Source organism: Martes martes (genome assembly GCF_963455335.1).
Source record: "Martes martes genome assembly, chromosome: 9".
Classification (NCBI taxonomy): Eukaryota; Metazoa; Chordata; class Mammalia; order Carnivora; family Mustelidae; genus Martes; species Martes martes.
In genome coordinates, this window is record NC_137896.1 from 113,614,134 (window position 1) to 113,638,220 (window position 24,087).

Below are 24,087 nucleotides of genomic sequence, written 5' to 3' on the forward strand. Positions count from 1 at the left end.
TAAAAAAAGGCCTTCAAGATGAAAGAAAGCACTATCAAATTCTCTCTCTCTCTCTCTCTCTCTCTCAGATATCTCTCTCTCTCTCTCTCTCACACACACACACACACACACACACACAAAATACCAGAAATGAGTGCGTAGGTGATGAAATGAGTAAAGTAGATGGACATAATATATATTTTTTATCTCATTTCTTTGTAAACTTTTTTAAGAGACAAAGATTGTATAAAACAACTCTTTTTGGTTGGGTTTATAACTTATCTAAATGCAACATCTAAGAAAATGGTAGCACAAAGGACCAAAAGAAAAAAGATGAGAGCAAAAAAAAAAGATTAGAGCAAAGTGTATTTTACTAGTAAATTAGTATTATTCTAAAGTAGTCTGTGACAGATTAAATCACTAAGAACAGAACTCCAAAAAAATTATTAAAAATATATATATACACCAACAAAGGCTCCAGTAATGTCACACCAAATGGCGGAGTAGGAAGTTCTAGGTAGGAAGCTCTAGAGGTCAGCTACTGAACTAGAAAGTGACTGATAACAACTATTTCTGAACTCTGGAACCTAACAAGAAACAGTAACCAGAGGAAGCCTGATAAAGGGAAAGGCTACTGATCTTTCATAAGTGGCCTGCAGGAAGCAGCTGCCATCCCCCGTTCCTCAGCCCTGAGCCAGCTGTGGGGAAAGTGGCCCATATTTCTGGAGCTGCTGGCTAGTGGCACAGTGGCCAGAAGGGACCTTATTTCCTTGTTTCACATCTAGGTATATATGTATATGTATGTATATTCTAGTTCCAAACTTTCATCAAACATAACTGCATCAAATCTACCTTTAGTATACTGTTAATACTATTTGAAATTAACATTTATTATAGATTTTTATCAAAATGCTCAATGATTCTCCATGAGAAAAGGAGTTTTATCCTATTTGAATACACTCTTACAACATAATGGAAATGTCATGTCCTTTTGGGTCAGAGTCTGTAATCCTTTTTAAAAAATTTTACAACTGGGGCGCCTGGGCGGCTCAGTGGGTTAAAGCCTCTGCCTTCGGCTCAGGTCATGATCCCAGGGTCCTGGGATCGAGCCCCGCGTCTGGCTCTCCGCTCAGCGGTGAGCCAGCTTCCTCCTCTCTCTCTGGCTGCCTCTCTACCTGCCTACTTGTGATCTCTGTCAAATAAATAAAAATAAGATCTTAAAAAAAAATTTTTTTTACAACTACTTTTTTGGACTGTCAAATATACATGATATAACATCAACTTTTCTTTTCTCTTTTTGGTTACTAATCTCATCTTTTCAAATCTATCTTGATCAGTCAATCCTTGAAGAACTAGGGGATAATTTTCAAAGTGCTTAACTTCTCCGGCTTTTTCTTGTCCTTTGATCCATCTGGATAAATTCCCTATATAGGAGAAGTTCCTAGAACTTTTCTTCCGTTGTCCAAACTCCAAGAATACATTAATCTATTTAAATACTACTTCTTGGGGCACCTGGGTGGCTCAGTTGGTTAAGCCACTGCCTTCAGCTCAGGTCATGATCCCAGGGTCCTGGGATCAAGTCCCACATCGGGCTCCCTGCTCAGCAAGGGGCCTGCTTCTCCCTCTTCCTCTGCCTGCTGCTCTGCCTACTTGTGCTCTCTATCTCTCTGTCAGATAAATAAACAAATAAATAAAATCTTTAAAAATAAATAAATAAATAAATACTACTTCTTTATCTCACAAAAGCATATCTCATCAAACAATTAAAACCATTAACCCCTGACTGTACTTCTGGAAAACACTGGTATCTTACACAGATGTATACTGGGGCTAGGTCACTCAGGTTCCAAATCTACCTCCATTCTGGATGGCCTATGGCATATTAAACTGTTTTCGTTTTTTAAATCTTTCACATTAAAACATTCTTTAAAACTCAATGTATGACTCTTCTTTTTTCTTTTTCTAAGTGAGGTTCATTACTTTTTTTTTTTTTTTTTTAAAGTGGGCTCCACACCCAGCATGGGCTTGAACTCATGATCCTGAAATCAAGACCGTAGCCAAGACCAAGAGTCAGAGGCTTAACCAACTGAACCACCCAGGTACCCCTGCAAGTCTTGTGCTTTTGTTACATTCTGGCGGCAGTATAAAGTAATTTATGCACCCTGACGACAGATGCCCAGGTATGAATGCTGACTCTGTTGTTCATTAGCTCTGTGACTTAGGCAAGTTACTTAACCTCTCCTTCCCTCAGTTTCCTTATCTGTAAAATGAACACAATAATAGTATACACCTCATAAAGTTGGCATGATGACTAAACGAACTATGAGAACTGAAGCTCTCACAACAGTGAACAGGCACATACACGATCGAAAACTTCAAAATCATCCTTCACACCACATAGTATTTTAATGGTTTTTCTAAACTTTATCAACTCTAAATCAAAGTTTAATTAGCCTGAAGTTATTCTGCATTGCTCATTTTTAAATTTTAATTTAATTAATTTTAAATTTGGGTTTGATGTTATTTGAAGATGTTTCTTCCCCTTATTTCACTAGATGTATTCCAAAGAAGGCCATCTGAACCACTACATTCACCACTACCCTTCCTGGCCAAACTCCTGCAATTTTAAAGTGAGGAAAAACTCAGGTTAATTCTTCCCAAGAACCACAAATGAGATGTATGACTCTCCTCACACCCAGTTCTTCTCCTAACCAGTGGCTATAGTTACCTGGGCTTCAAATATCTCCTGGCCCTAAACTCTTACTAAACTATCAATAAGACTATTCATTTTGCCTGACATTGTCAGTAATCCTTTTCAAAAACTACTTTAAAAATTTTTCCAACTTAAAATATATAATAAGAAAAGTAGAGGAAAAAAATGCACACCATGTGTTACTCTGTACGGGGCCTAAGATGTTGCAAAGCTGATTCAACCATTAGCCAAAGGTCAGGAGTAAATTAGACAAAAAATTTTATTTGGTAAAACTAGTAATCATTTGCTAAATAATTTTCTTTCAAGAGGAAGTAATGATCAGTATATATACTCTGTGCCCAAATGTTACATACTTTATTTCATTTCATTCTAAGAAGCCTGGTAACAGGCCTTCTTATCCTCATCTATAAATAAAAAAAGGTTTACTGAGTTTAAAGTAACTTGCCCAAGGCCACAAATTTGAGCAGATGCAGAGTCAGGACTCACAGAAACAACAGCAGGTTATTTTCTTGAGGTTAAAGCAGAGAAGATACTTTCTGAGAGATTTATTAACTTATTTACAATTAGAATCCTTACCTAGGGCAGTAGAAAAAAGTTTCAAAAAGTTAAAACAGTAGAAAGATTTACCGCTTCATTATAAAAAAAAATAAATAAATTTCTCTCCATCTATATGGATCTAAAATTCATACTAGGTATGCATATAAATGAATGCCATATACACTGATTTTATAAGATTTGTAGGAGACCCAAACAAACCAGTATCTTACCTTTGGTGCATGCACACAGCCTGTCTGTGCCCGAGCAGTAAATGACAGAAACAAATGTGTCCTGTTCCTCAGTGCCCTCCTTTTTGGGAGGTTCCACTTTGGCCAAAATTTCAAAGTTTGAAAGATCTAATATTTTTACATATCCTCCCTGAGTGGTTATTACCAGGTGTCCAAGAGTAGAAATATCAGCCTTTTTTTCTCTTTCAATGCCATTCTTTGAGGTTAACTGCATTTCCTCAACAGGCTCCTCACAGTCATCTTCCCGATTATCCAATATATCTGGTGGAAGCAAAATGAGCGAGGTAATTGTGTCCTGGGGGTCTTTGATATGTTGGATTTTTATTGGCTCCTCTTCTAAAGTCACTATCCGAGTGGCATAATTCATTTTATAAAGTATTAAATATCCACCACTAACATTCCTCTGCTCAGGCTGAATTATCAAAGGAGTTTGTACATCTGCTGGTGATTCATGTTGGATTACACTAATATTCGCACCATTCACTACAGCAAGATTTGATTCCAGCTCACCTTTCCGTCTATTACATAGTGCAGAGTTTAATTTATTTAAATTATTCAAGGCCTCTACTTGATTTATTGCACTCAAGGATTCAACAGGGCATGTCCGCAGTCCTACCAACAAATGAATTCCATCAGCACAAGGAGTTAGGGAGTCTATACAAAGATTCTCCTCCTCTGCAAACTTTGGCAGCCTTAAGCACTGAACCAAAGTCCCAGGCTTGGGAAACACAGAGTTCCACTTCTCAGAATCTGGAGAGGTAAGGTTGGCCGCTGCGTCTGCAAATTGCTGAATGTAAGTCACAGGAGGATCCTGCAACAACAATTGCTCCTGACTGTCCAGCTCCATTTCAATGATCTGGGGAACTGTGAAACCATCATCATGCAAACTTTTGCTCATTATATTGTTCATCTGTGAAAATATTTTTCCTGCTTTCTCATCAGATTCCTTGATGCTATAAAGAAGCAAAATAGGTAAAGTCCTCCTTACCAGAGGAGAATTTAATTCTGAGTTAGTGCAGGATTCATTGTCAGTTGACCCTTGTTCTGATATACTTTCACCCTGAGTTCTGCTTAAACCATCCAGTGACCTGTGAGAATTACTACTAATGGGTGAGGTAGCGGGAGATTTATATGTTAATAAACCTCCCGCTAATAAACATGGAAAGGGAATGTTGTGTTGTTCCTGGTGCTTTTCCTTTGTCTTTTCACTCTTAGAGTTTGTTAAGCAAGGATTTGCCCCAAGTTCTTCAAGATCCTTAACAGTGTCTTCAAGCACATTTGCCACAATCTCCCACTGAAGTTTCTCAGGCTGCTGCAGAATGCTGAGTGCTGTTATATCAAGGCTCACTTCCATGGCTTCCTTCTGGGACGTATGCCCTTTGAAAAGGAACAATATTCATTAGAACTGGCCTCGAGATTGGCAAGTCACAAATCTTTAGCATAATGCTTTCGTTAATTTCTTTTCTTACTCATCCAATCAGTTAGTGCATTATAATTACATCAGTGGAAGAATTTAAAGTATTTTAAAGGGAAGTTAATGAAATCTAAGATAAATCTACTCAGGAAAACCACTGAGGTATTCAAGAGAGTCAAAATCATTTTCATTTCAGAATATATTCTCCTGGAACTTTATGAGCAACGCACCCCCACCCTTTTAAATTTATGAGAAGGACTAAAGAATGAGACATTATTAGTATAAAATAACAGGATTTCTGTCCTTCCATTCTAAACCAAAAAACACTCAATACCATTAAAACTGTCACTTACGCACTTTATTGAATATCCATGAAACATGATTATAGTGTCAGTTTCCTACCTTATACCATTTAGAAGTAGTCATAGCATGCTCTCCTCTCTCCTACCCCACCATACTAATTATCAGTTGATTATCATAGTACACAATGTAATCTTAACCTCAGCTTAGAAAAAAATTATAACCAGGAAGGAAAAATTCCCAAAATTTGCCATTTTAAAGTGAAGCAGAAAGTGTCTTCTGCATTACCTGCTAATTTATAGCTTATTTAAAGTGAACTACATTACCCCTTAATGACCTTTCATTGTGTGTTGTCCCCTTATAAAGAGTACAAAAGTCATTTCTCAGTCTCAATGCTTGAAACATGCTGTCTACACAAAACCCTGCAACAGATGTCACTCAACCCCTAAGCCAAGTAAAATCTCTTGATACTGAACTGAAGTCTGAACCGATTTGTGTCTTTCTCAATAGCAATAAATCCTATCAGTCAGCAACAACATTATTAGCAACAATAATGTCTAAGTATTTCTTAAGGGAGAAAAAAAAAAAAGAACATTGGAATTGGCTTTATGGTTTAGGTAAGAAAAATACAGAAGAGTAAAGGAAATAAACATAACTCAACAACTGCATGAAAGTTTGAAAGGTGCCCAAGTAACATAAAACTGAGATTCATGGAACGTCATACACATAACACGTACTCAAAGTTCTATTCCCACCATTTCTGTTAACTATTTCATTAACTATTTCTTTAAAATGCTCACTGACAGTCTTATTAGAATTTCCCATTTTTTGAGGATAATCTTCTCAGTTGATATAATGTCGCTATTATGACCTAAAACTGAAATCATTTCTAGTTAGATGGAAGAAAACTGTAATTATACACTCAACAGTTTAATCATTTAATGAAGCTGTTCATTTATGCAACCACTCATCTGGCTACGTTCACATGCAGTCTGTCTGTGCTGCCATGTAATAGTTATATATACTAACTCTACTAATTTAGAATCGAAATTAAAAGTTGACAATAAGATTTTGATAGCATGTAGTACACTGTAATAAATCTTGAGGATGCTCAACTGTTTACTGGACTAAACTGAAACTTCTATAAATGATTTTTTTAATGATTTTTTTTAAAGTTATGGTCAGAAATTGCCAGGAAAAAGCTATTTTAGTTTATTCATACAGAGAAAGAGAGATAAAAACAAAATAACCATAAATTACATATATTAACACACATTTAAGAAATGTTCAAAGTAAATAGCATAGAAAGTGGGACTATTCATTAAGAAGGGCAGCATGACAAGTGGCATTACTCCTCTGCTTCTTCCCAAACATTTAAGTAATATCTAAGAAACAGCCCATGCTGAACATTCTACTTCAGACGACTGACAAAGCACAATGAAAACTGTCAAATACTGCAGTAAGAAATCTGTTATCTCAGAATTTCTCAAACCTACTGGACTTACAAGTTTTTACATAATATAGCTACAAACGGACTGCAACACAATATTCCCCAGATAATCATTTTTTGGGAAATCTTCTCTCCTCTGCTTACCTAGGTGGTGTCAGCCAACAGTTCTCTCAGGCAAACTCTCTGAGGTAAGCAAATAGGTTTTTTGGATTTTTTTTTTAAAGATTTTTTTATTTTATTTATTTGAGAGAGAATGAGTGAGAGAGAGCATGAGAGAGGAGAAGGTCAGAGAGAGAAGCAGACTCCCCAAGGAGCTGGGAGCCCGATACGGGACACGATCCTGGAAGTACGGGATCATGACCTGAGCTGAAGGCAGTCGCTCAACCAACTGAGCCACCCTGGCGCCCGCAAACAGGTTTTACTGAGCACTTTTCAAAAACTAAGAATTTCAATCTGAACCCTCCTTCTCTCTCCTGTCATTCTTCCCACTCTTCACAAGAAGCAAATGCATCCTTAATTCAGTTATCTGACCCCAAAACCAATCTTCTCTCTCTGACGTCATTTTTTAATAGATTTTATTTATTTATTTACTTATTTGACAGAGAGAGAGCGAGCAAGAGAGGGAACACAAGCAGGGGGAGTGGGAGAGGGTGAAGCAGGCTTCCCACCGAACAGGGAGCCCGACGTGGGGCGCGGCCCCAAAATCCTGGGATCATGACCCAAGCCAAAGGCAGACAGACACCCAACGACTGAGCCACGCAGGCGCCCCTAGAAACTTTCAAAAGCCATAAAGTTTAAATGAAAAACAAGTAAAAATCTCTTAGTTAAGAAATACATTCCCTAATTCTTCAGACTGTCATTCACTTTGATGGGAATCACCTAGAGTTGGTAAATGTAAATTCTGAAATAGCATCTACGACTTATTTTAGATGCTTCAGGAAAGGAACACATCTCCCATTCATATCATGAGCCTCCATAAACTCGCCAATAAACTACCAATATAACAGAATTAACTTAGAAGATATAGTAGTCCCCCACTTTATAGGCAGGGATACGTTCCAGGAACCCCAGTGGACACTGAAACTGCACAGAGTACAAAACTCTATATGTACTATGTTTTATTTGTATACATATATATGATAAAGTTTAATTTACAAATTAGGCACAGTAAGAGATTAATAGCAATATCTAATAATAAAATAGAATAATTATAATAATATACTGTAATAAAAATATAAAGTTATGTCAATGTGTTTTCTCTCCCAAAATATCTTGCTATACTGTACTCACTCTTCTTGTGATGATGTGAGATAAAATGCCTACGTGATCAGATGGAGTGGGGTAAATGACACAGGCATCGTGTCCTAGCATTATGCTACTATGGACCTTCTGACCATACCATGCCAGAAGGAAAGTTACCTGCTCAGGGCAACAGTTGACCAAAGGTAACTGAAAAATTGTGTAAAGTGAAACCGCAAGTGAGGTAGACTACTATACATATTTTACTACAAATGAATGAACTACTTACAAATCCTAAAAGGAGGGAATTAACAATTTTTAATCAGAAGATTTTTTTTCTTTCCATACCTACCTTTTAATACTACATAAGGACAAAAGCTCCAACCCTAAATGAGATATCACAGAAAAAGCCAACAATACATGGTGACTTTCTAGATACTGGGAAGTGAGATAAATAGGACTATAGTATCTAAAGGAAGTGAAAAATCAACTAAGCATAGAAGAAAAAGATAAAAGAAGAAAAGGGATAAAGAAATAGACCAAAGATAGATATTATAATTACAAAAATACCTACTGAGATCATTGGACCCAGAGAAAAGAGCAAAGCTACAGCATACAAAGGAAAGGTTATGGTTAGAATCAAAACCTTTAAGAACAGCATAAAGGAACACTTAGTTCAAACACTTCACTTTACAGAGGAAAAACTGAGGCCCAGAGAGTTTAAATGACTTGACAAGACCAAAGAGTGAATTGGCAGAAGAATTCAAGCTCTAACCAGGTCTTCAAGTAACCTGTGACCAGTTTATTATTCTTTCCCAGACTAAGAAAATGCAATTGTATCCCTTATCCGTTTTTGCAAAAAGACAACAAAATGGGAAAGGAGCATTATCTTCATCAGACTAATTTTTTTTAATGAATCTGTTCTTTATTTTTCTAGAGCTAATTATACATTTGTAAATTATTCATATTTTCCTACTTTAAAATGTTTTTCATTGTTAAAAACTACTTCAAAATACCACTAAGGTTTGACCCCGAATCAGTCTAGTGTTGTCTGGGGGCTTTAAAAAAAATTTCATGACAATTTAGAATTTAGACAGCACGTGCTATTCTATACTCAATTCAATTTTTGACAACTGTACTATATACAAAGCTGTGTCTCTTCCCCCAGAGATTTAACAAGTTATGTATGTCCTCAGTTCCTGAGATAGGACATTACAGAACAGCCACAATTTAATAACAGTCACTTTTTAAAAATACTGGCTACTACCCAGGTACTATGCTTTACATATTTTTATCTTCATCAGTTGCCAAAACTCTATTAACAGATGTTAACATACCTCTTTTATGTATTGGGAAAAGTATTCAGCCTATAATAAATGACAAGAATTTGAATTCTGATATGGAAAAACTATTCTGAGATGTACTATTAGCCTTGCCTGTTATACAACTACATTAAAATTTGAAGCACACGCTTTCACCTTAATATTTCATAAGACAATGAGTAAGGCAGCACTTACTTGATGCCTTAATGTCTATGATTTTATACTTTAAAAATTATTCTCTCTTTCCCCATTTTATTTTGGGAATAAAGAATCTTAATTTCAATATTACTTTTATTTAACAACAGAATAAATTATGCAAATAAACTAACACATTCTAAAGAGCTTAATGTCTATTCCTTGACATCTGTGACAAAAATTTAGTAAAACTGTCATTTTAACTTGTTTGGCTCAAATAAGTACCATTTAAAATTTAAGTATGGGACTCTACGTATACTAATTCAGGATCTCTAAAGTTCAACATTTGAGTTTTCTGTGTATATTAGTGAAAATGTAGAGTCTGCATTAACTAAGAAATTTAGAATTAAGTAATATTTAGCTCTTCCTATGACTGTATAAATGCAAGGATTTAAACAACAGATTATCTGACATTTTTAACATACCTGTCACAGAATCTGATCTGGAATGCTCTTCACTGTCTGAATCCTCCAGTAAATCATCACTTAAAGACAAAGTAAAAAATAATTTGAATTTCAAAAAAAGGTATACATATTATGAGACTAGAACAAAGTTGCAACCACCAATGCTCTGCATCCCAAATATAAGTATCATACAAAACTATTAAAACTCACTTAAATGACATGTAAGTAGTCTGAGATCATAACTGATTAACAATGCTGGTATTGGATTACCTTAAAATCATGAAATAAGTGTCTGAAACAGAATGTGGAAACCTCTAAGAATCTGTAATAAAATTTGTAGGGATCTGAAGACTATTAAGGTATGACTGAGAACAGTCAGTTAAATAAGCAGATAAAAGAGTGAGGCAGCTAATAAAATAAAAATAAAAAGCTTCAGGTAGTGAAGTTTTAATAATTATTGTATTACTGAATTCTGGAAAGCTGTCCTAAAACCAAATAAAAGAGCTATATAAGTGTGTGTTTATTAAAAAAAAATAATAATAATAAGTGTGTGTTTATGTACACGTACTCTCTCTCACACACACACATACACAGACACCCACACGCATTTCATTCTTATTTTGTGTTTGGTTTCTTTGTTTTGGAAGAGGTAATAACAACTCCCTAACAAGCAGGGAAACTAATATAACTCAGTAGTTAGGGTTGAAGAAGAGAGGAGGTCCCTCATTTACTCTCTACTCAGATAGTTAAGACATTGCCAGCCTCCCTCTTTGCATCCATCTTTATCCTTACTCTCATCTGTTAGCAAACAAGAAAAAAATTTAATAAAAGATCGCTCTAGTATAATATGAGACTGTTTGTACTCTAACAAACAGCACTTCTACGGCAGTTCTAAAATTCTGATGACCTCAAATAAAAAAATTAAAAGAAGCATTTTGAAGGAAAGAAAATATTAACTCTCCCTCTTTGAAACAATATATTTCACTTACAACTGAAATAATCAGGCACTTCAGTAATTTTAAATTAAATACAAGTTAGTAATCTCTATTTAAAAAAAAAAGTTTGAAATAAGGGGCAGGGCCAGGGCCAGGGCTCAGTTAGACGTTTCTGACATATTTCTATGTTTTAAATTTTTCAAGTGGAAATAACTGTCCATAAAATAATTCTGTGCTATAATTTAAATAACAAAAAAATATGCAAAACTTCAAGATCAGTTGTTAATTAGCTTAAGGCTAATTAGCTTAAGGCTAATTTTTTTTTTAAGATTTTATTTATTTATTTGACAGAGATCACAAGTAGGCAGAGAGGCAGGCAGAGAGAGAGGAAGGGAAGCAGGCTCCCTGCTGAGCAGAGAGCCCGATGCGGGACTTGATCCCAGGACCCTGAGATCATGACCCGAGCCGAAGGCAGAGGCTTAACCCACTGAGCCACCCAGGCGCCCCTAGCTTAAGGCTAATTAACAGCTAATTGGCTGATTTCAGAGAATTAATAAAGAAAAATAAATAAATTGGAAAAATAAACCTCAGAGGAAATATTAATCATTGGGAATTATCCAAAATAAAGAACTCCAAACCAAGACACAACAGCTTTCAAGTATGGAAGGGTTTTCACATTAAAAAAAAAACAAGGGGGTGCCTGGGTGGCTCAGTGGGTTAAAGCCTCTGCCTTCGGCTCGGGTCGTGATCCCAGGGTCCTGGGATCGAGCCCCGCATAGGGCTCTCTGCTCAGCAGGGAGCCTGCTTCCTCCTCTCTCTCTCTCTCTCTCTCTCTCTCTCTCTCTCTCTCGGCCTGTCTCTCTGCCTACTTGTGATCTCTGTCTGTCCAATAAATAAATAAAATCTTAAAAAAAAAAAACAAGTATTACACAGCTATCAGGAAAAAAGGTGAAATAAAGTAGTTGTATGTTTTGTTTTATTTTTTATTTATTTTATTTTTATTTATTTATTTAAGTAGGCATCGCACACACCCAATGTAGAGCCCAACACAGGGCTTGAACTCATGACCCTGAGATCAAAACCTGAGCTGAAATCAAGAGTTGGATACTTAACTGACTGAGCCACCCAGGTGCCCCAAGCAGTTGTATATTTTAAGAAGGTATTCAAGGTGTCTTGATATGAAATTACAAATAATGTTACAAAGCCTTGCCAGATAATCATCTTAACTGGCAAAAAAACAAAACAAAACAAAACAAAAAAGCTCTTTCTAAAGTTTTTCAAAATACAATCTTTTCTTTAAAATATTATGTGACAGAAAAATTCTCATACCATTACATAATAAAATCATATGAGTAAGATGGTTGAACTGTACACTGACGGTAAATTTTATGATCTGTATACCTTAATAAAATGAATATGGGTTAAAAACAAATAAATACATATTAAAAATTTTAGATATATAAATGTTAACATAACTGGATGATGTGACTATGGGTTCTCTGTTTCTTCAAGTTACTTCTCCATCTAATTTTTCTACGTTAAGCACGCATTAGGTTTATAACAGACATTGGATTCACTAAAGCCTTTTACATGTGCAAAACCTTTTGCAGAATAACAAACATGCAAAATAAATAAGACATTATGACTAAGTTTTAAACAGTTAGTTATGATCATCTATTTTTGAAAACTGAAGATACTAGTATCACATGGATACCTTAGCTTTGATATATCAATACTATATACACAACTTCAAAGTTAAATGCAGGAAATTTCTACCAATTTAAAAAATATAACATACAAAATGAGACAAAAATGTTAATGCATTTAAACATGTTCCCAAATAAATAATCTTCCTTCCCAAATATTCTTCCCTAAATAAATTCAGAACAAAGACAAACGTTGCCTTTCCAGTAGAAATGGTCAAAAACAATCCATAAGCAAACTATACTGCTAATTAAGCTTCTTGGCTAAGTTTTAACTTGTTCAATTAACATATTATTCTTTGAGCTAATGAAACTCACACAGTGTATTTTAAAATAAATACACTGTATATTGTGCCACAAATCAGTATTAGTCTGGTTCTGTATATTCAATACCAATGCAATAGAAATCCTGCTACCTTGGGGAAGGGAAAGCCAGAGGAGACGACTGAGTTTTTAGAGAGGAAGTTCCACCTCTACAGCTTCCTCCTACCACCCCAACCTAAGAATACTCTTTCTGTATGAATCACTTCACTCTCTAAGAAAAGGGTCTTTCTACCCTAGAAAGACCACCTCTTAGAAGCACACAGAGATCTATATCTCAACTCCAGCACATTACCCCAACATAGTACCTGTCCACCCGACATACATTTTACCCAAGAATATGTGTGTGTGTGTGTGTGTGTGTGTGTGTGTGTGCACGCATGTATGTAATCTTAAAAAGTATGTCTTGATTCAATTTTTAATCCCCAAATTACAAAACTCCAAGACAAACGTTCTAATTAAAAACAGTGTTCAGGGGCCCCTGGATGGCGCAGTCCGTGAAGCATCAACTCTTGGTTTCAGCTCATGTTGTGATCTCAGGGTGGGCTCCGCACTCAGCACACTGTCCACTTCCGATTCTACCTCTTCCTCTACCCCTCCCATTTGTGCTCTCTCTCTAAAATAAGTAAGTAAATCTTCAAAAAAAAAAAATTAGTGTTCAGAAGCACATACCAATTTCATTATCTTCTATTAATTTTCCACTAACTTCTAAGAAAATCACAGAGCTCAAGCACACTTATTTTCTAGTCCTATTGACAAATGTGGTCAAAACTCAGAAAGAGGCCACCTGCTTTTCCATCAAGCTGGGGATTTATTCACAGGATTTATAATAACTGAGAACAGCCATGAAGCTTTAATTCAGTCTGTTTCAGAGCTCAGCCACATTTACCCCATAATTTATATTTACCTACCCATAATTTATACGTATCATTACCAAGAAAGACTAGACAGAGGTAACCTTCCCAACTAATATACTGTGAATTTTCCATTAATTCCATTAATGAAACAATTTGCACTAATAAAGTTTTACATTAGTTCTTAATGAAAGTACATGTCACCAAACAGACTGTGAAGTAAAATACTGTTAAATCACCGACTGTGGTCTAACATCTATCACACATCATTAACTAAGAAGCCCCTGCAAGTGAAATGACAGATCGCCTCAGCATCAGGACATCTGATCACAGTCATGGGCTCCATTTCACACTGCTACCTTCAAAATCTTAAAAGAGAGTAGCTTCTACTGCTAAAGACAAGCTGAGTGGTTTTTGGAACCCTTCATTCTGTCTGCTTGAGAATACTGCGTATGTTGCTCCTATAATCCTAGCCCAGTTTAGAGTTAACAACTGTAGTGTCTTGGGAGATGAGTGGGTAAAGTAAAATTATACTCTGACTCTCCAGCCACCACAGAGATCAAATACAACTACAGAAATCAAGATTGTCAGAAAAGCTGAATGGAAGAGAATCCAACACACAACAATTTTACCAAAATGTCTGTACAGCAATAATTAACATGCCTCAATTCATGGCTGACTACTGATAAATTGTTTTAAATAATCAGGTCATCTTGCCTACCCACAGGTTATTTCACTATTCATTAGCACTTCTACAATTTGAGGTGCTAATGAAAACAAGTGGAAACCAAAATCATTTGGTTCAACTGCCCTAGGAAAAGATTTGGAAGGTAAAATAACAAGTTTAATCCAAGGATTTTGTTTCATTGTTTAGACTTTATTCTTCAGTGCAGCAATTGTTTCCAATTGGCATAGACTGAGACAGAAAATAAAGTACATTTTACAGACAATGGCATTTCTGAATGAAAATTTTTCTCAAGAATCACACAGCTCTTCCAGATTTTATAACTAAATGTTTGTTCTATACTCTCTTGAACTAATAATTTTTCTGCCCCTTTAATTAGAATTAAGAGAATATAAAATTCAGGAAAACAGTAACTTTTATAAATGCCACTAAAAAAATTCACATACCTATCTCCTTCCAATTTTGGTATGTCTGAGCAGCTAGAGGAGTCTTCCAACCACGCCAAAGTTGGTCTCCTTGATTCAACTGCCGAGCTTGGTTCTCCCGACAGAATAAGCTGTTGTACAATTGCTGGGTCATATGCATTAATTTCAAACTTCAAGTGCACCTAAATGAATGACAAGCCTAAGTTTAAGACTGATTTTTTCCTCAATGACTAATCTGTTACTTCATAATTGAAACATACCTTCATAAGTTTGGAAACATCCCATATGCAGATCTTTCCTCGTTTTGTTGCAGCAGCTAGAAAATGAGGGCAGCTCCCCGAGCCAAAGCAAGCTATTCTGTCAGTTCCATCCGTACAGGGAAACTGTGCAGGACTTGTTGCAAGAGTGACGGACAACGGCACATTCTGTGTGTGCTCACCTTTCACAAACGGGCAGTTTGGAGAGTGTCTCTCGTGTTCGGACCTTTACATAGATGAAGGAAGGAAAAGTTTACTGAACAAGAAAGCTGTCAAGTCTGTGGCTTAAAACAGAACTCCAGATCATCTTTCCTTTTTTAAAAAACAACTGAAGTATGCTTTATTAAAAAGACTTAAATGCCACATTATTCAATCTTATCAAGATCACTCTAACATATCCAACCACTTACTGTAGCAGCAGATTTTATTCCCTTTAATGGATTACACATAAAATCAGTCTCTGACGAAACAGAAATGCTACAGTATAATTTATACTATATTCATGTATTGATTAAATTGTGTAAAGTCTGGTATTTCCTCACATGTTTCAGTTTAAAGTTCTCCATAAAGGTACAGCATGGTGACAAAAGGTAACAATATTCTATTATATACCTGAAATTTGAGAAGAGGATGTATCCTAAATTAGATCAACACAGGTACACACACAAAATGGTAACTGTGTAGAGGTGATGGATATATTCATTAGCTTGATTGTGGCAGTCTTTTATATATACCAAAACATCAAGTTGTACATCTTAAATATATACAATTTTTACACATCAAAGATACCTCTATACAGCTATTTTTAAAATTACATATAATTATATGCCTATCTATATTTATCAGCGGCCACAACTGTAAATGACATACAGTAAAAAATAAATGTCACATCACAAAGAACTTTTTAGTAAAGATCTGAAAGCAAAAAGATCTACAGAGTATGGATAAAATGACCTATACTAATAACAAGAAATACATCTTATACATGCACTACAGGATCAGACCAGATAAATAATTTCAAAGCAAAATATCTTTCCAAAGAAACACAGAAAGATAATATTCATGGACTGTACATTATTTCTTCCACATAAATGCTTAATGAGCAAAAAGAAATGTTAAATTTGTTTACCTAGAAAATCCTAACATGTTTAATAGAAATACAACACTAGGAATTCTCAAGACTAGTATAAGGACTCTAAAAATCTCAAATATTGAAAGCAGGATCAACTTTAACACTTAAAAATTATGTCTCCAACTTTGCGACTACTTTCTTTCTGGTTATTCTTTCTTTTTTACTCTCACTAGCTGTAATTACAAGGCATTATCTGAAATGTCAGGATGCTGCTACCAAAAAAAGAATTTCCATGGCAAAGAAGGGACAACTATACTTACAAAATATGCCATTCCTTAGAGCGTGTATGTTTCTCTTTACAAGGCACCTACAACTTACCTATATCCAAATGTAAGCTCTGGACAATCTTACAATATGCAAATGTCTTAAATAACTGTTTTTACAGGACATCCCCAAACACATATTTTGACTGGATTCCCTCCCAACTAAATCCTAGGGTATTTTCCTCTTTCCATCCTTTTTTCTTCCCTGAGTTTTAACTTTTTAATTAAAATATTATTTAAACAAGTGACATATAACTATATAAAATAAAGCTAAATACACTCAATTATAATATCCAGTTCCAGTAATCTCTTTTCCCACCTCCAAATAACCACTTTTATTAATTTAAGTGGTATACTTCTAAAATATTTTTTTAAGTTTTCATATACATGTACATAAAGATTTTTTCATTTTAAATAAAAGTACTACTGTATGAATCATCCTACAACAAACTTCTTGACACAATAACATAAACTCAAAGTTACTGACGGTGAATAATAGCAAACTATTGATTCTTTTTCATTGTTGGATAATAGATTATATGAGCATACCACATTTTATTTGACTATTCCATCCTGATAAACATTTAAGATGATTCCAGTTTTTCACTGCAGTTAACCATTCACTTTATGCCTCTTTGCATATAAGAGGAATTAATTCTCTCTGGTAAATAAGTAGAAGAGGAATTGCCAGATAATAGGGCATGCTCATTTTATTTTTTAAAAACTTCAATCTCCCTCCAACTAGCCCTATCAACTCCCGCCATCAAAATATGAGAGTCCCATTGTCTACTTACAAGTCCTCCTCTCCCCCCCACAGCCCCGTACAGATTCACAAGGTACCTAGGCTCAGCTTCCCAACTCCCTTCAATCCTGTCCCCTCCTACCCATTTAGAACGATGTCCTCAAGCCCTCAGAGATGCTACCAATTGCTTAAATTTGAGGAATCCTGAATCCTGGGGCAAGAAAAGAGAGAATCCTTGATTCCCTGACCATGTCAAGAAAAGACAGGTTTTGGAGCAACAGGGTGGCTCTGCCTTCGGCTCAGGTCATGATCTCAGGGTCCTGGGATCAAGCCCCACATCGGGCTCTCTGCTCAGTGGGGAGCCCACTTCCCCCCCCCTGCCTGCCTCTCTGCCTACTTGTGATCTCTGTCAAATAAATAAATAAAATCTTGGGAAGAAAAGAAAAGACAGGTTTTGACAGCGCAAGCTGAATATTTGAGTCAATTTCCTCCCACCAAAATATTTATGAATAAAGTTACATTCTATAATGTCCTGGTAAAACTCTTCAGGGATGGGTGAAATAACTGAGGATCAGTCCGAGAAACTAAAAAACACATGTTAAAATGGTTTCTACATATATAAATAGTTTCTAGGGGAAAAGACTGAGTTCCAAACAGAACCTTAACCTACACTGAAAACTGCACATGTTCAACTCTCAGTCCACAGATAGATGCAACTTCAATTTTTCATACAGTAAACCCCACTGCAAGCTGGAATCCGTATGTACACTCCGACAGGCTTTAGCTAGTTCCCTCCATACATATCAGCTGATTAACATTCAGAAACCTCAAACTAATTTTATTACAAATCCTGGCTCCATCACTAATCAGCCATATGCCCTTTGGTAAATTTTATTTTCCTTATTTACAATGGAATAATAATTTCTATCCCTCATATAAAATGAAGATAGTAATACCTAAAATATGAGAATTAAACAAGTCAAAGATATATAAAGTGCTTAGGATGATACCTGGTACATAGCATTATATAAATATTTGCTCTTATTATTACTATTTCTATTTCTATTAATAAGGCCTCAGTTATTTTTTTAAAAATTAGGTTTCAATACATGATCTCTAATGTTAACCAAATTCCAAACGTTCACCTATTAGAATTCAAAATCACCACCAACTCCCTAAAATTACTTCAAAGTTAAAAACGTAACTCATAAGGCCCTGCTCCGTGGATTCCTTACTGACAGGCTGCTGGCAACTGACCAAGATCACACTACTGAAGTTAACCATGCTGTATCAACTTACTTATCATAACCTTCTGGTTCACGGCCCAATTCTATTCTTTGGCACTTCTCCCATGTGGATTTTAGGAAGTCAAAGACCTTGGCTACTATACGCCAAGTGATGTGACAGAGCAAAGACAGTGTTATCTCGTTCTCTTATGACAAAGGCAAAAATACAGATGGAAGAAGACAAGAATTTCATTCTATCTAGATGAAAAACAGAAAATTCAGAAGCTTACTTATAGGATGAATTTAGCCTATTATGTCCAGAAAAAGCAACACTCACCAAGGTTCATCAGTAGGTTCCCAGCAAACAAGACACACACTGCAAGTAAAGCACATGGCTCTGTCGTCTCCAGATGAGGCAGGCTGCAAATTCATGACGAAGACAGTTATGGTTAATAGTAAAATACCCTTTTAATAAAAACTCTTCTAAAAACGTTCATAATCTTGGGTAAAAAAGTACACTGAGGAAAAGACAATTAGCCTATACACTGATTCCAAAAATATAGTGAATGCCCAAGTGTTTTAAAAATTTACTGCTTTACTTGAAAAAGTGTGTTTTATCAAAAAATGAGCACTAAAACATGGAGGCACACATACTCAATCTCTAATCTTAGCATCTTCTAAATGTGTTACTGAAATGGTTGAAATACAGTCTAATGTATTTTATTATTAAAAACTGAATCTCATACAACTGCACATGAAAGGCCAAATAAAAAGGAAAAGCAAATTAGTGAACCTAATTCATGTAGTATTCTTTAGTTACACAGGACAAAATGTCATATATATAAAATAATACATCAAAATCTGAACTAAAATACAGTTCTGATGACAAACATTACTATTTTTGAGGACTCACTCTACTTAGCACCTACTATTCATATAGATGTAGATTCATTTACATTTTTTTAAATTAAGAATAATCAATCCCTAACACAGGCAGAAGATTCTAGACAATCTATGACTTGATCTCTTTGCAAGGATGGAATACAATGAACAATAATTCAACAGGAAAAATACCAATGCATCACTTCACAGAGACTGTTTTAGAAAATGACATCAAATAGCAATGAAGACAAATTATCAGGAAAAATGGTCCATATTCAAACTTTAAGTTACAAAAATAATTTCAGTAATTCTAGGATTAGCCAGCCTCCAAATTAATATATCTTTATTTTCTTTTTTAAAGATTTCATTTATTTAACAAAGATCAAGAGTAAGCAGAGAGGCAGGCAGAGAGAGAGGGGGGAAGAAGGCTCCCTGCTGAGCAGAGAGCCCGTTGTGGGGCTCGATCCCAGGACTCTGAGATCATGACCTGAGCAGAAGGCAGAGGCTTAACCCAGGCGCCTTAACCCAGGCGCCCCCAAACTAATATATCTTTAAATGCAAATCTGACAGACCATGAACAAAACAGTCAAATATATACAAAATTCTAATTTAAGATATTCCAAACACTTCAAGACAACTAAGGAATAATCACTCTTCAGATTCTTTACAATAGTTACTTCAATGTATTCCAAAGTTAAGTTGAATTCTAAAATTAAGTAAGCACGCTTTAAACTGACATGTAAGTATTAAATTGCTTAGATTCCTTAGCAGTGGTAAGCCATTCTACCCCACCCAGTTTAAGCCTCCTTTAATACATAATCCCCATCTGAAGTCATTTTTCTTAACTTCCCTCTACTTTAGCTCAGTGAACCTCTCTCTTAATGTCCCACTCTCATCTTTTTGTCACATGAATCCCTATCCTGTACACTCTCCTCTTTTCCTATATAAATCTCTTTTCCTTGACTAATCATTCCCCTTTCTGTGCATTTTCTTAATCGGTTCTCCAACATATATATTCAGACTGCACTGTATCACCTGCAGTGCTGATTCTACAGTTACACAGAAGTATGTGGGTTAATTTATACCCCGACCAAAATTAGAGTCCGACCAAAATTAGAGTTTCAGGAGTAACTGCAGTGTTACTTTTGTTGCCTTATCCTCAGTATCTACTACTCTGTTATGAATGCAGAAATCAGAAGTGAAAATAAACACACATCCAATGAGAATACTTTCCAAAAAGCAAATCTGAAGAGTACTGCCTGGCTTCTGAAAGAAAACAGTTATGAAGCATTAACTCAGTTGTTAGTTACCTGTAACAAATATTTTTTTCTCTTTTTGCAAAGGTACAAGAATAAAACAAAACTCACACAAATGCATACACACAAGCACACAGTGAGGCTGCATGAAGCAAGTTTTTTGAGAAAGTATTAAATGTTAATGATTTTACTGAAGACTACAAAAGCATACTGAAAAAAAAATGTTTTTTGAGTCTTTTTTACCTGATGATAAAATCCAGCTTGAGCCATGGGATCTGGCTGTGCCCATCGATAGCCTACATGAGGCCATGAGGTAAACGTCTCCCGTCTGTTGGCTTCACTATACATCAGCGATCTACAAGTAAACATATTTTATGTAATCGAAGTTAGGTATCAAATTATAATGGCACTCCTACTTAACAATGAAGACAAATTTTACTGGATTATCAACAAAATCTGGGAATGGTCTAATGACTAAGTTCAAACGTGTATTTTAAACTAAAAACTGATCGCTTTTAGGAATTTCCCTTAAACACTATAGGGAAAAAGAACCTATTGATGGCTACAACTGATAATTTCCAGGCATAGATTAAATTAACGAATATTGCATAATTACCAAGCAGAGACCACAAAATCTGGAGACATAAAGACAGAGTCATATCCTATTATCATGTGCCAAGTCTGCATAAATGGATAAAACCACAACCAAAGGAACAGTGGTTTTATCTCAACCATGTTGAGAAAATGTCTTCCAGTTTAATTTTAATTTCTTTTTTTTTTAGTTTTTTAAGTAGAAAGCAGTTTTCTTTCTGTTCTTTCTCCAGAGAAATCCTTTTCCAGCAAAGCTGTACTCTCCAGGGAATTACAAAAAAAGAAAATCTTCATATATGTTCTCATATTAAAATATATTACCTCATTGAGAGTAAACGTATAACCTAAAGTATTTTTTAAATGAGTTGCTTTAAAAAATTTTTTTTTAATTTACTTTAAGTGAGCTCTATGCCCAACATTGGGCTTGAATTCATGACACCAAGATCAAGAGTCACATGCTCTACCAACCGAGCCAGCCAGGCACCCAACCTAGAGCATTAGTTCAAAGAATGATACCAAATTTAGAAAAAGTCCAAATGCTTTCAAGAAAGAAAGGACTGTAAGCAAAGGTTACTCTTCCAAACACAAAAGTGCAAATGATAACAGGAAAGGAGAAAAGGAAAACAAAGTGGTAAAGGTCATCATAGTGAAATCAGAAAAATACTTTTCTCTAAATTCTTCCCTAAATTAGCACATAATTTCCTGTACTATTGCTAGTGAGCTTAGGTTTAACTCATAGTTGTGTTCTGGTTTGAAAAAAACAAAAGTTGTTGGGTTAGAAAAGCCTTACCATTTACAGGCTATAGATGTCTTCAGGATTTGTGTCAGACAGAAAACCACCCACTTATTTGTATTACCAAACAAAAGAGCAATAGCATCTAACAGACCCTAACTCAAACCTCCAACAGACCTAAGTTCACGAACGTCCTCCTAAGTTCCTAGGTTCATTCTTAATGAAACAAATACCACAGACTACAGCAAAATTAGTATTTTGAGACATTTAAACACCTCCAGAAACACAATATCCTAACCAGTGAATGCATTTCCTAAAATAAGACATTCACCACAGCTTGCAAAGATTTCTTTAGAAACCCAGCTACTATTTGCAAAGAAAATAGCTCTGAAGGGCTGTTTTATAATCTCAAGACACACACAGCTCGAGGAAAAGAAATACTTATTCCAGGTACATTTCCCCCTCTCCAGATATCTTCTAAGGAATAGTTTAATAATAACCATACCCCATATCACCTGGTAGCTATTCAGATTAAAAATGATAGTCTCTATATTTACCCAAAAGACAGACAATGCAGTATTACTATACAATATAAAAACCCTTCTCAAATGTTAATACAACCAATAGAAATTATTTACATAATAACAGAATCACTCGACAACAAAAAATAGGCAACTAGTCAAGGAAAAGTCTCAGTTTACCAAGAGCTAAGCTATTAAGTATCACAAACTAATATAAGAGCCACACTTAAAAGAAGTTAATATATTCAGCAGGGGCTTTGCTAATATCAGCATGAAAAAAAGCATAAGAAGTTATAATTTACATCCAGTGAAAATGTGAAACGCTACGTGGGAAGGCAAATGTGAACTTATCAGAACTGCTAAATTTAATATTTCCTTATAGCATTTCTAAACTTAATACTTTTGGTAAGACTCTAATGTTATGGGGCGCCTGGGTGGCTCAGACGGTTAAGCATCTGCCTTAGGCTCAGTTTATGATCTCCAGATCCTGGGACTGAGCCTGCGAGCTCCTGGCTTAGCGGGGAGTCTGCCCCTCTGCCTCTCTCCGCTCTCTCTCAAAATGAATAAATAAAATCTTTAAAAAACAAGAATCTAATGTTATTTCAAACAGAAATCATTTAAGTTTTTAAATGAACATATTACTGACTTTTTAATTAGTTTTATACAAAGCAAGACCACAATGAATCTCTACTGAAGAAAATAATGGTTGAGGTATGATTTCTGTAATACACTGTTTAAATCCAGGGCAGGCAGCATAAAAATCTTAATTCAAAATTGCCCTAACTGATTTAACTCTCTTCTTTTTTTAAGTAGGAAATAATATATGGCTCTTATATACAGGTTCTGGCACAGCTTTTCAATTTATGAAAATCCACCTCAAAGGTGACAAAATTTCACCAAGGCAAAATAATTCTTATCTATTGAATAATTACATTTTTAAGGAGACTCAAATATTTACGAAGTACAGAGCTGGAATTTTCAAAACAGTTTTATGACCCCTTTAAATACCTTCCAAGCACCAAGAGAAATTGTTTAACAGCAATTCAAGTACTAGTTCACTTCAGTATTTTGTATGAGAATCTGAATGGTTTTCCAAAATACTTTGATGAAATACATTTTGAATCATAATTAAATTTTTGTTATTCTTGGTTAATCCAAAAACCTAATCAATTCAATTTCACTGTAACATCTCTTTATAAGCAAGTTTATACCTGTCCACAGAACGGCCTGGCCCCACTCCAAGTTCTGGACGAGCACTAGGTAAGAGGTAAGACAATCTGTCCATCACTGAGGATGCCACAGGTAAGGCAGCAACATTTTGATTTATTTTCTTGAGTTCATTCACAATGGCACTGGCAATGGACTTCAACACATGATGAGGAAGATGAAATGTAACTGTGGCCCACTGAAATAAATTGGGAGTGTAAGCAAAGGAAAATGTACTCATCAGTTTAAACCAAAACTGTAACTTATACATTATAAAAGAAAGAACTATTCAGCAGTCTCGAGTTACTCCACTAATTCATCATTTAAAGCAGGAGCTTGCAATTAGTAAAAAAAAATGAAACTTCAATTAGAAAAAGACAGCTTAGAACCTGATGGTAACACATCTTTTTACACAAGCATCAATGATTTAGGATAACAAAACTCATCCATTATTTTTTATATTCCTCCAGCACATTTACAATGTTAAGCACAAACTAGGCATTCAAACCTCTCTGTTTATAAGAATGTACTTGTACAGTACAGTGCTACTGTAC

General features: G+C 35.3%; 1 protein-coding gene across 2 annotated transcripts in view; it reads right to left on the reverse strand.

The window, feature by feature from the left end:
• Positions 1–24,087, reverse strand: part of BIRC6 (baculoviral IAP repeat containing 6) — a 234,697-nt gene that overhangs the window by 168,882 nt on the left and 41,728 nt on the right. For both annotated transcript variants that reach the window (XM_080814319.1, XM_080814318.1), the window contains exons 4-10: positions 23,539–23,732; positions 20,726–20,837; positions 18,682–18,764; positions 14,985–15,207; positions 14,746–14,906; positions 9,823–9,881; positions 3,460–4,854 (exon numbers count right to left, since the gene is read on the reverse strand). In XM_080814319.1, coding sequence (XP_080670445.1) covers positions 3,460–4,854; positions 9,823–9,881; positions 14,746–14,906; positions 14,985–15,207; positions 18,682–18,764; positions 20,726–20,837; positions 23,539–23,732 — 2,227 coding nt within the window. The remainder of the gene's footprint in view (positions 1–3,459; positions 4,855–9,822; positions 9,882–14,745; positions 14,907–14,984; positions 15,208–18,681; positions 18,765–20,725; positions 20,838–23,538; positions 23,733–24,087) is intronic.